The sequence below is a fragment of the Amphiprion ocellaris genome, chromosome 17 (genome assembly GCF_022539595.1).
Source record: "Amphiprion ocellaris isolate individual 3 ecotype Okinawa chromosome 17, ASM2253959v1, whole genome shotgun sequence".
NCBI lineage: Eukaryota > Metazoa > Chordata > Actinopteri > Pomacentridae > Amphiprion > Amphiprion ocellaris.
Window position 1 is genome coordinate 4,856,215 of NC_072782.1, and position 12,222 is coordinate 4,868,436.

Here is a 12,222-nt window from a genome sequence, read left to right on the forward strand (position 1 = left end):
CTGTAACTACTTCATATTAACAACAATGACCAAGTGATGCACTGGCATTCGAATCTCTAGCACTTTATACCTGACCTCTGTAGCAATAATAGAAACATTCAGTGACTTTCTTGCTGGGAGTTATATGTAATAATTATATCACTCTCAGGCCTGCATGGTAAACCCACAGCTGTTTAACTTCCCTTAGCACAGATTGGAAAAGATTCTATAGACCGATTCTGTAAGAAACTATGAAATGCATGAGTTTAATAAACTAGAGCAGCTTTAAGATCGCTGGCAGGCAAATTTCTTTTTGACAGAACCAGGTTTATCTTGTATTCAATTAAAATACAACCATTAGAGGTCCAGTATGTAAGATTTAGGGGGGATCAATTGGCAGAAACAGAACTTAACACTCATAGTTGTGTTTTCTTTCATGTATAGTCACATAAAGAATTGCTTTCTACTTGCTACCTATAAGACTTTATATCTACAGAAGGAGCACAACCTTTAGATGCCACCATGTGTCACTACCATGTTTCTGCTGACCCAGAAAAGAAGAACCGAGCTCTGACTCTAGAGAAGGCCCTTCATATTTCTAGAAAAGGAGGTTTAAATGACTCGCACTACCAGATACCACTAAATGCAACTTAATGCAACTCACTGGACCTTCATACTTGAAGAAAAAAGACAAGGTTGCATTTGGTTCATGTTCATCTTCCTTGCAATTAGAAGGATCTTTATTGGATCATCTGAAAATAATAACAATGATAAAGAAAATCCTTTTACATGGCTTATCTTTTGCTAACGGGAGTCTCCAGCTCTGCACTAATACAGCTGTAGTGTCCGTGTTTAACAGAAAAATCTGCATATCCTTTGAATCTAACCAATCATCTTCTCATAATGCTCTATAGCATTCAAATAGTGAAATGTTGATTCGTTTTTAAAAAACAATGTTTGATTCCATTATCTCCTGGACTTTATTTGATTTTGATGGCTTTGGTTTCATTTGGTCTGTTAACCGTCTTCATTTCATGCCTTTCTTTAATTACTAATAAAAAAAACATGGTTTACCATCAGAGTCTGTGTGGATTACTATGAAGTACTCGAGACATAAACATAGCTCAACTTCTCCAATCATATGTAAAACAGACATTTCCATGAACGATAGCTAACATGCCAGCATGCATGTAATCTGCAAATATCACTTTTACTTCTCCTGTCTTCACTTCTGCAGTTACAGTTGCCAACCATAGAATATGCACACATTAAACTACTAATGCACAATGGCACAATTCACTATTGATGGGAAGTACTAAAAAAACGCTCAAGAATTCAGTAGATTGCATTTACAAAAAAAATAAAAAATTGTAAAGGAGAAAAAAAAGCCAAATTTACTTGATGCAGATGAACATTAAGGTTTCGGGTGTTTTAAGTGAAAACATGTCGTTGTTGCTGATATTAATATATTAATCCATTTACATTCTCACTAATGTCACTAAAAACTAATAGCTGGAGTCTAACCATTCTGATTGCACTCTTATGGTAAATATTTAAGTCAGGAGCATCAACTCAAAAGGCAAGATGAGCCAACAGTTAATACTGAAAACAAACTGAGTCGTAAAATTGAAAAATATTATGAAAGCATGAGTGAGAACTCTGAGGATGAATTCCTGACATTTATCAGTTCTAAAAATGATCATCCAAGTAAAAAATAACTTCATAAAATCCAACTAGCACTCAGACGTGACTTTCAGTGTTATTCAACATTAACACAAAACCCTACAATTACAACGAAATGAGGTAAAGATATACAAATACTGACGGCAGAAAAATTGCATTGAATCAAACCAAACCCCATTAATGTTCCAAATATTCAAAGAAGTCAACGACAATAACCATAAGGGGAAAAATTAAAAAGATTGTACCCAACATTAAAAAAGTAATTTTGTGCACATACAAAGAGAACAATGGAAAGGAGAGTCTGATTTGTTCAACAACAAAGGAAACGTAAGCTTCACCCGGAGTTAAGCGCGTGCACCACAACTCTGAAAAGCCAGTATCAATGGAGCGCCGATTCGACGAGTCACCATGGCAACGGGGAAGCGGAGGGCTGCACCGCTTGAATTGGAAATCTTAATGCGCTTATATAGCGAGTTTGAGCACGTTTTTAGAAAGAAGTGCAGCACCTGCAGCTGCAAAAGACAGAGAGACGGCGTGGGAGAACATTGCTGCCCGGGTCAAGGCGGAAGTTTAAGACAAAATACTATAAATCAGTGTAGATTTTTTTTGAACATTCACAATAATGCAAACAATTACAGGTTAAAGACCCAATAAAATGTTCTGAAGTGTAAGTGTTAAGCATAACAGCGAAATCTTTCAACCACAAGTGTCATGTACTGCTTCCACACATCAGACAAACAGCTATATGCTTGAACAACATATGCACACTGTGGAAACACTCACAGTAGAAGTTTTTTTTTTGCAAAGACCGAACCTTGGGCAACATTTTCAGAACATCCAGCTCAAGAAACAGCTTCTGAAACACTTCAAATGTGTATTTCAGTTTCGGTGGGTAACTCAAGTTCATGGCGTAGATTAAGCCCATGAGCAGAGGGCAAGCCTTTGCCACAGTTTTGCAGTTATCCAGAACCTGTTTTCCCTCGACGATGACTGACACATGGGCAGTATTGTGGCCTTCCTGTGGTGCATTTCCACTGATGACAAGGATCTTGAGGACATGATGAGCAGAGTCTTCTTCACCTACATCCTGTGAAAAACATGCGTTTTAGTGCTCAGGAGTCAATATTATATACAGTGTTTTAACAATCCTATCCGCTTTTCTGATTCAAAACTACACATCTTACACTTCCATCTCATGATGAGGTACCTGTGAAATAAATTAAACATGTCATAACTAAACCATATTGGTGTCATTAAAAATTTCAATTTAAACCTTGAGCAGCACTACTTTGATCTTACCTTGTGTAAGCTGTTGAGACCAAATTCTTGAGAGTCAACGTCCTTCAATATTCTGTGAAATATATCGAGAAATTATATAAATTATGACCACAATACAAAATCTAAAATTGAAGAACACTGTAATAAATGCTTTTAGTCTTGATGGTAAATTTTATCCTCACACAAAAAACAGCACACACGTAAAATAAATCTTAAACACAGAGATACACAGCAAGCTTTGTTGTGTTGACATAATGTAAGTAATTCTGCAATCTCAGAAACAATATCAAGCTTATGTGGGAAATCCAAGATTTTGTCATCAAATGAGTATTTAAAATTCAAGACTGCAGTGAGAAACTGAACATCACACTGGTATCTGATTGCGTGCACATTAGTCTAAACTACAAAACTGTTTGATAATATTTGTTGATAATGTTTTTTTAAAAAACAAAACACTCAAATTCAACAATTTTTTTTTTTACTACTAACAATTATTCATCTGTGTCTTTACTTTAAACTAACCTAAACAAAACTTTCAAAATAAAAACTTGAGGGTAAATTTTTTTTTAAATGTTTTCTTTCTTCACTGTTTTCCGACTCACTGGACATTGTTTAGGAAATCCATTATCCAACTATTTTAAATCATCAATAATTAACAAAACTCAACAAAAGGCAGAACTGCCATTTACAGATTCAAATCACATATTGCAAATAACATTATCAGTATTACTGAAATGTTACCTTCACAGTCTGGCGTCTTTGTTGGTGCAAGCTGCTGCTATTACACACTGAGAGGACACTGCTTCTTAGACTCTTTGACTGCAGTAACTTACTGTTGATGTCTGGAATAAACAACAACATTATAGTGACATATCATTAAAATATCATGTGTTACAATATATGAAATTAAAACAAATGTTTATTTGGATATACTTGGATCATCAGTAGAACACCGATGACACAGAAAATTCCTGTAAAATATTTTTAACATTAAAATGACCACAGATGTGGTACAGTAAACTAACCTTGCTCCAAAATCACTAATCATTCCAGGCAGGTTTAAGATACTATTGATATATTTTCAGGGCCTGAAGAGGGTGTGCTTGTTGCTGCAAACAACAACAAACAACAGTGTTTCCCCTACATTCATTTAGCAGTGGCGGGCCGCTTTGTTTATTTGCCGTACTATGGTGTCGGGATTTTTTGCACCGAGCGTGTGCACACACAGCAAAGAGCTAAGACGAGTGATTAAAATGAAGCTTATGTAGCGCTTGGCTTCACTGTGACTACGGTGGGAGACGAGGAGAGATCGGTGTGTATTGTGTCTATGTTGACAGCGGAGCAGACAGCATGAAGCCAAATAAATAAATTAACCCTTTATTTACGAGCGTGTCGGCGCCGTCGGTCAGATCCCTTTACTTCCTTTTTAAAAAAAAAAATATATTGTCAGCGGTTAAAGTGCTCTGAATGACGGTTAGGACGTGGATGACTGAACGAGTTTTTATTGTTTTCTGAGTGACTAGTTTAAACAACATGGTCTCAGTTTGTTCCGATGTATTTTACCAAATCCAGCTTATGTTTTGCTGCGTGTTGTTCTGATGGGAGGCTGCTGAGGGTCGGCGTGTTTCTGAGAACAAACCCAAGTTAAGCTCGAAGTTCTGCTCTGGATCTGTTTCACTGAACACACAAAGAAACGCACAACACAGCAGCGGACGTGCTTTCATGTTGTGGGTTTCTTGATGAGACAATAAATAGTTGTCTGACTCGTTCTTAACCAGGAAGCCTGTGTTCAGTTGTGACTATTCCCAGTTGACATGGGCGTGCTTCCTGAACACTCACCAGGTGTTAAACACCTGACAGGATCAAAGTGCTCTATGTAGATGAAGCGGAATGCTTGTCCAGCTAACTGGTAGCACAATGAGTAAAACGGTGGTCTCGTAATTTTACCGCTGGATTACATGGTTTCGAATCCTCTCACCGTACTTGAAAAATACGTGTTTTTTATTTCGGCCCGCACGTTTCTTTTTAGTGTCCGTAGATGATATTTACATGGATATAGACTTTATTAAGTAATGATGCCGGCGTTTTTCAGCGAGGTCTTCTTTATCTGGTATCTTTATTTCACGTAAATCCAGGTCTGATCGTGACGAATCTGCGGACGAAGCATCTGGTGACGAAAACTATCGCCAGTTAACCCGATCACCAGTTAAACTGGAACACCTACGGCAAGCAGGGACTCCCTGCAGTGTTAGAGGCAAGCATGCCACTACTGCTGAAAAAATCCGAGGGGAAACACTGAACAAACAACATATATCGTTAATGAAGCCTTACAGGTTTAGTAAAAATAAAAAATCCCCTGTTCTGCAACCGAAAACACGTCCACAAAAAGTAGCCGCGTGCCACTAGGCCAAGTTTGCAGTTGATAGCTAGCTAGCTGGCAGGCTAAACGTAAGCTAATGCTAATGTTGAGTGTTCCATATTCCAGCACTGACTTAAACAGATGAGCAAAGGTGACATAAAAAGTCAGTTAAGCATATAACCTACCCACATGGCTCCACATCGATGAACTTTGTTGTTAAACGACTGTCCATGCTGTCTTCCACTGTCCTCCCCTGAAAATCTGGGGCTGGCCCCCTCAAACTGCCTTGTCATGTCTGAGCGCAAACGATCCTCTGACGCATGCGCCGAGTGCATGGCCAGGTTCACTGCTATTACCCAAGTACACTTTACTATCTGGTGTCAGGTTGTAAAATCAATACATTAGTTATGTAAATATTAATTGGTGTCAATTATCAAATTTACATATAAATGTGAGGATACAAAGTTACAGACAATCATCAAGTAAGACATTACATAAAGGGTGAGATTTTAAAGTAAAAGAAGTGAAATAATAAATCCTTGTAAAATTTAAATTAATATCTGAAGTAATAATTACAGGGCCAAAAGATTATTTTTTTCAGTGTACAGTGGCCTTACTGAAGTGCTCTGCATCTCTGACATTATATAAAAAAACTTCCATTTGCAAAGAACCGCAGCGCAACACACAATATCTGCTGGGATGTTAGAGCGCGACTGCGGTTAGTGATGTTGTAAATGTAAGGACGGATTAGGTTGTATGTAGATTATGGACTGTGAGGTGAAACGGTACCGCTCAAAAAGATAATTGTCCGGAAATGCGAGAACATCCATGCGCGGTCTGATAACAATCTCCCGACGAATATTTAATTCTCTGCGCAGTAATGCTGCTCCTTCATCCACTGCATCGCTCATAAAAGGACATGACATTTACAGACGGCAGAACTAGACTACGCCTAAACTTGTCTGACTGCTGAATGAATGAGGAAATCAAATCGCGTGTAACTGAAAGAGGGTGGAGACAGAGAGAAGCTCCTGAGAAAAACCTGGTCCCAACCAGGTTAGAGTCATAGAGTCTGATACTACGGGAAGTGACTGAGAGCTTCAGTTACCTCTCTTCGTGAAACAGGCTGGAGTTACCCCTCTTTCTCTGGTTTGTGTTACCTCCCTTTGTGAAACGGAAAACACTGAGTCTCCCTCATTTCAGGGTTAACAAACTCAGAGTTTTCACTAAACCTGCTTCGTGAAACGGACCCCTGGTGAACTCCATGAAAGCTGAGAGTCTCAAGCTCAACTGGATCTGACCTGATGGTAAGGCTTGAATACAATGAGTCATTATTGTCCCAGACACAAAGGATGATGCCAACTTGCTCTCATATTTAAGTGTTGATTGCTCACTATCTGTGAATTATATCTAAAAATCTAGTATCATTTTCTGCTCTTGTTTCTAAAGCTTCTTTCCGAGTTGAGTTGAACTATTGGTCACTGATGAACAGACCTAATACAGACCTCTGAGGAAGTTAGTTTAGTTTAACTCTTGTGTCGTCCTGAGGGTCAAAATTGACCCATTTTAAAGTTTGAAACTGTGGGAAAAAAGAATATTTTCACAGTGAAACTTCTGATGTCCACATTTTCAACATTTGTGGGAAATTGTTGAACATTTTTTGGTGGAAAAAAGAAATGTTAAAAATGTTTCTGAAGAACATTCACATAAAAATCAACCCAAATCCAGCGAAATTTGCTGGATTTTGGTTGATTTTTATGTGAATGTTCCCAAAGAAAATATTAGACGTTTTACTGATATATATGTAATCACTTTAGATATTTTTAGGATTTTTTGGGAAGATTTTTACTAATTTGTTGAAAATATTTACAAGAATTTTCTTACCAAATTTCGGGGATTTTTTAAGAATAAATTTTTTAAGGGAAACTTTTAAGGAATTATTGGAATTTTTTCCTGAAGGTTTTGCAAATTTTCAAAAATTTGGGGAATTTTTTTGCTTAATTTTTGGATTTTTTTTTCAGACAAGGAAACAATATTTTTTGGTGCCCATAAATGAGGACAACAGGAGGGTTAAATGTCTTTACTTCACACCTCATAACTTCTGTGACTATTTTCCGTAAGGGGAAAAGTCCTAACTGTCACACCTTGGGAGTCTCAGTTTGAGATATGCATCTTATTATTTCCCCTTACGGAAAAACGTCACACTCAGCAGCTGTGTTGTTTCTGTTTGTCAGGCTCCAATAGCAACCTGAAGTAGATTTTTAAAGACAGCAGCCCAAAAAATAATGGAAAGTTGTGCTTGAATGTATTCATCTACTTTTTTTGTGTTTGTAGAAAATGCATTTGTTTGTCTGGGGTGACAGAAATTGTAGCTAATTTTGCATCGTTTTCATCCCAAAGAAAGAAAAATAGCAAATAATATTAACTATACAATGCTATAATTTAAACAACCAGAAGCCTTAAGTCTGATACAGTTTGTACAACAGATTTCCTCTGTCATGTATTAACTTTCATTATGTAGACCAACAAGTGACACAAGTACTAATGACTCACAGGACTGAAGTTTGGGAAAATAAATCTTAATTTTAATACATCATGTTGCTGAGTTGACTGAATTGATGCTATTTCTTCAAAAGCCAAAGTCACAAAAACCTCATATCATTCTTGTTCTATTTTATGACAGGAGTCGGATAACACTAAAAAGACTGCACGCACTTTGATGAAGAGGTGCCTCCTCCTCTCCTTCCTCTGCATTTTATCACTGTGCATTTTCATTGGATGGTCAAGAACCTTAAGACTGAATCCTTTAGCCTTCAGCAGCAGCAGAAACATGACCATCCTGCTGTGGCACTATCCCTTCGGAGAGTCAGTGAGCCTGAATGGTGATGTGTGCTGGGATATGTACCACATCCCTCACTGTCGCCTGGTGGACCAGCACTCCATGTTCTCCTCGGCCGATGTGGTTGTCTTCCACAACAGGGAGCTGATAGAAGGCACACAGAAGCTGCCCACCGACCAGCCTCGTCCACGGGGCCAGAGGTGGGCCTGGATGACCCTGGAGGCCCCGCCTCACAATGGAAACTTGGATCCGTTTGCAAACATCTTCAACATGACCATCACCTACAGGAGGGATGCTGATATCACTGTTCCCTATGGAGAGCTGCTACCTAAAGAGGATGAAGGACGTCTGGTGGAAGACAACCTTCAGGAAAAGACCACTCTGATCTGCTGGGTGGTCAGCAACTACAACAGCAACCACAAAAGAAGCCAAGTGTACAATGACCTCAACGCCATAGTTCCTGTGAAGGTCTACGGGCGATGGACACAGACACCCCTCGACTCCTCAGGCCTCCTATCTACAGTCTCTCACTGCTACTTTTATCTGGCTTTTGAGAACTCAGTCTCCCAAGATTATATCACAGAGAAGCTGTGGTATAATGCTTATGAAAGCGGAGCTGTGCCCGTCGTCCTGGGAGCGTCGTTAAGTGATTACAAAGCTGTGGCTCCACCTCATTCGTTCATCCATGTCGACGAGTTTGCATCAGTGAGAGAATTGGCAAATTATCTACAAGAGCTGGCAAAGGACAAGAAACGCTACGCTGAATATCTGACGTGGAAACAACATTGGAAAGTGAAACAGAACTCAGACGTGAGGGAGAGACTGTGTAAGATCTGCGCAGAGTTCAACAGTTTACCTCAGCACAAGGTTTACTCAGACCTGGAGGCCTGGGACAAAACCACTTCAGCTTGAATGGTTGCCATTGATGGTGACAAAGACAAGCTGCTGTTTTTACTGTGTTTCTGACACATTAACAGGAATCACCACCACATCCTCTTCATTACTTCTTACTAAGTACTGATAGCTATATTGAAGTCAGTAGAAACAGGAAGGAGAATGGTTTTAAAGGGAGAAAAAAAATAAATATTCTCATGTCACTTGTCCATGTATATATATATATATTAGGGCTGGGACGTTAACGCGTTAATTAATTAATTACAGCTAAAATAACGCGTTAAGGCTATTAATTGCACCCTCCTCAGTTCCCTCAGTTCTGGCACACCGGTAACTCTGATGAACACTGCAGCCCAGTAGGTGGCAGTAATGAACCTAAAGTCTGTTTGTAGCCATGAAGAAGAAGCACAGGAAGTACTGAGTGAAGTCAGGCACTGGTTAACAGTGAAGGAAGATAAGATTGAGCTTGTGGGGCAGAAAGTTTCCTTTTAAAAATCTTCCTGATGGCAGCTTGGATAAACGCCTGGTTGTGTGCAAATTGTACAACAAAGAGTTTTCTGATCACTGCGTCACTTCAAGCCGACAGTATCACCTCAATGTAAAACATGTTGCTGTTAGCACCGGAGCTAACGTTAGCTACGAGTCATGCTAACGACTAACGGTGTAGCCATCCCATAATAGACCACTTTTCTACACAGTGCTTGAGTTTACAGAAAGTCTTAAAATGTTGAATAAAATCGCTATAATTGCACTTAGATTTGCAGTAATCTGTGAATGTAGCAGACAGATGAAAAATGCAGATAAATAGAAATGAAACATTTTTGTGGTTTAAGTTTTTACTCCGTCGAGGCTCTGCCTCCTTGGAGAAGGAATAACTTAAACAACAAAAATATCTCTTTTAATAACTGAATTATAAACTTTTGTTTATAAAGAAATTACATAAATAAAAATTGATATTCCTACAAAAAGAACCATCAAAATTACACCATTTATCAGACCCAGAAAAGATGGAAACAGAATGAATTTCTGGATTTTCAACTTTCTGAAGCTCCTTGAACTACTTATGCTGATTTTATGTGCCATACAGTGGAAAAAAACAACTAAATTCAGGCTTTAAGTCATCAAAAGCACTTTTTTCTATATGTCCTATTTTCCTTTTTTAAATAAACTTTAAATTATAAACATGTATATGTCTATTCATTGATTCAACTGTCAAACACAATTTTATTTGAATTGAAAAACTTGACTTATTGCAAAACTGCAATTAATTGCAATTAATTACAAAGCCTGTAATTAATTTGATTACATTTTTTAATCACATCCCACCACTTTATATATATATATATATATATATATATATATATATATATATATATATATATATATATATATATATATATATATATATATATATATATATATATATATATATATATATATATATATATATATATATATATATATATATATATATATATATATGTTGAAGTTCTGCTTTTAATGGCGTTGGTGATACATTCCTTGAGATGATTTATGTATTTATGTCTCTTATCTTCACCTGATACACTATGGCCTTCAAGTGTCCCCAAAGATAACGTCAAACACGTCTTCTAGGGTATCTGAAACATAAAAAAATATACATTATCATTATACATTTTCCTATGTATGGAAACTTACAGCCCACCCTGTAGATGCACACAACAACTAGCATACTGTAACTACTTCATATTAACAACAATGACCAAGTGATGCACTGGCATTCGAATCTCTAGCACTTTATACCTGACCTCTGTAGCAATAATAGAAACATTCAGTGACTTTCTTGCTGGGAGTTATATGTAATAATAATATCACTCTCAGGCCTGCATGGTAAACCCACAGCTGTTTAACTTCCCTTAGCACAGATTGGAAACGATTCTATAGACCGATTCTGTAAGAAACTATGAAATGCATGAGTTTAATAAACTAGAGCAGCTTTAAGATCGCTGGCAGGCAAATTTCTTTTTGACAGAACCAGGTTTATCTTGTATTCAATTAAAATACAACCATTAAAGGTCCAGTATGTAAGATTTAGGGGGGATCAATTGGCAGAAACAGAACTTAACACTCATAGTTGTGTTTTCTTTCATATATAGTCACATAAAGAATTGCTTTCTACTTGCTACCTATAAGACTTTATATCTACAGAAGGAGCACAACCTTTAGATGCCACCATGTGTCACTACCATGTTTCTGCTGACCCAGAAAAGAAGAACCGAGCTCTGACTCTAGAGAAGGCCCTTCATATTTCTAGAAAAGGAGGTTTAAATGACTCGCACTACCAGATACCACTAAATGCAACTTAATGCAACTCACTGGACCTTCATACTTGAAGAAAAAAGACAAGGTTGCATTTGGTTCATGTTCATCTTCCTTGCAATTAGAAGGATCTTTATTGGATCATCTGAAAATAATAACAATGATAAAGTAAAATCCTTTTACATGGCTTATCTTTTGCTAACGGGAGTCTCCAGCTCTGCACTAATACAGCTGTAGTGTCCGTGTTTAACAGAAAAATCTGCATATCCTTTGAATCTAACCAATCCTCTTCTCATAATGCTCTATAGCATTCAAATAGTGAAATGTTGATTCGTTTTTAAAAAACAATGTTTGATTCCATTATCTCCTGGACTTTATTTGATTTTGATGGCTTTGGTTTCATTTGGTCTGTTAACCGTCTTCATTTCATGCCTTTCTTTAATTACTAATAAAAAAAACATGGTTTACCATCAGAGTCTGTGTGGATTACTATGAAGTACTCGAGACATAAACATAGCTCAACTTCTCCAATCATATGTAAAACAGACATTTCCATGAACGATAGCTAACATGCCAGCATGCATGTAATCTGCAAATATCACTTTTACTTCTCCTGTCTTCACTTCTGCAGTTACAGTTGCCAACCATAGAATATGCACACATTAAACTACTAATGCACAATGGCACAATTCACTATTGATGGGAAGTACTAAAAAAACGCTCAAGAATTCAGTAGATTGCATTTACAAAAAAAATAAAAAATTGTAAAGGAGAAAAAAAAGCCAAATTTACTTGATGCAGATGAACATTAAGGTTTCGGGTGTTTTAAGTGAAAACATGTCGTTGTTGCTGATATTAATATATTAATCCATTTACATTCTCACTAATGTCA

The 12,222-nt window shown here is 37.4% G+C and overlaps 1 protein-coding gene across 1 annotated transcript; it reads left to right on the plus strand.

Moving 5' to 3' along the window:
* Nucleotides 1–6,372: 6,372 nt before the first annotated feature.
* On the plus strand, nt 6,373–10,218 carry LOC111582033 (alpha-(1,3)-fucosyltransferase 7-like). The gene is made up of 2 exons (XM_023290500.3): nt 6,373–6,606; nt 7,983–10,218. Exons 1-2 carry the CDS (start codon nt 6,604–6,606, stop codon nt 9,048–9,050), a joined length of 1,071 nt encoding a protein of 356 aa, XP_023146268.2. The 5' UTR covers nt 6,373–6,603; the 3' UTR covers nt 9,051–10,218.
* Nucleotides 10,219–12,222: the final 2,004 nt, after the last annotated feature.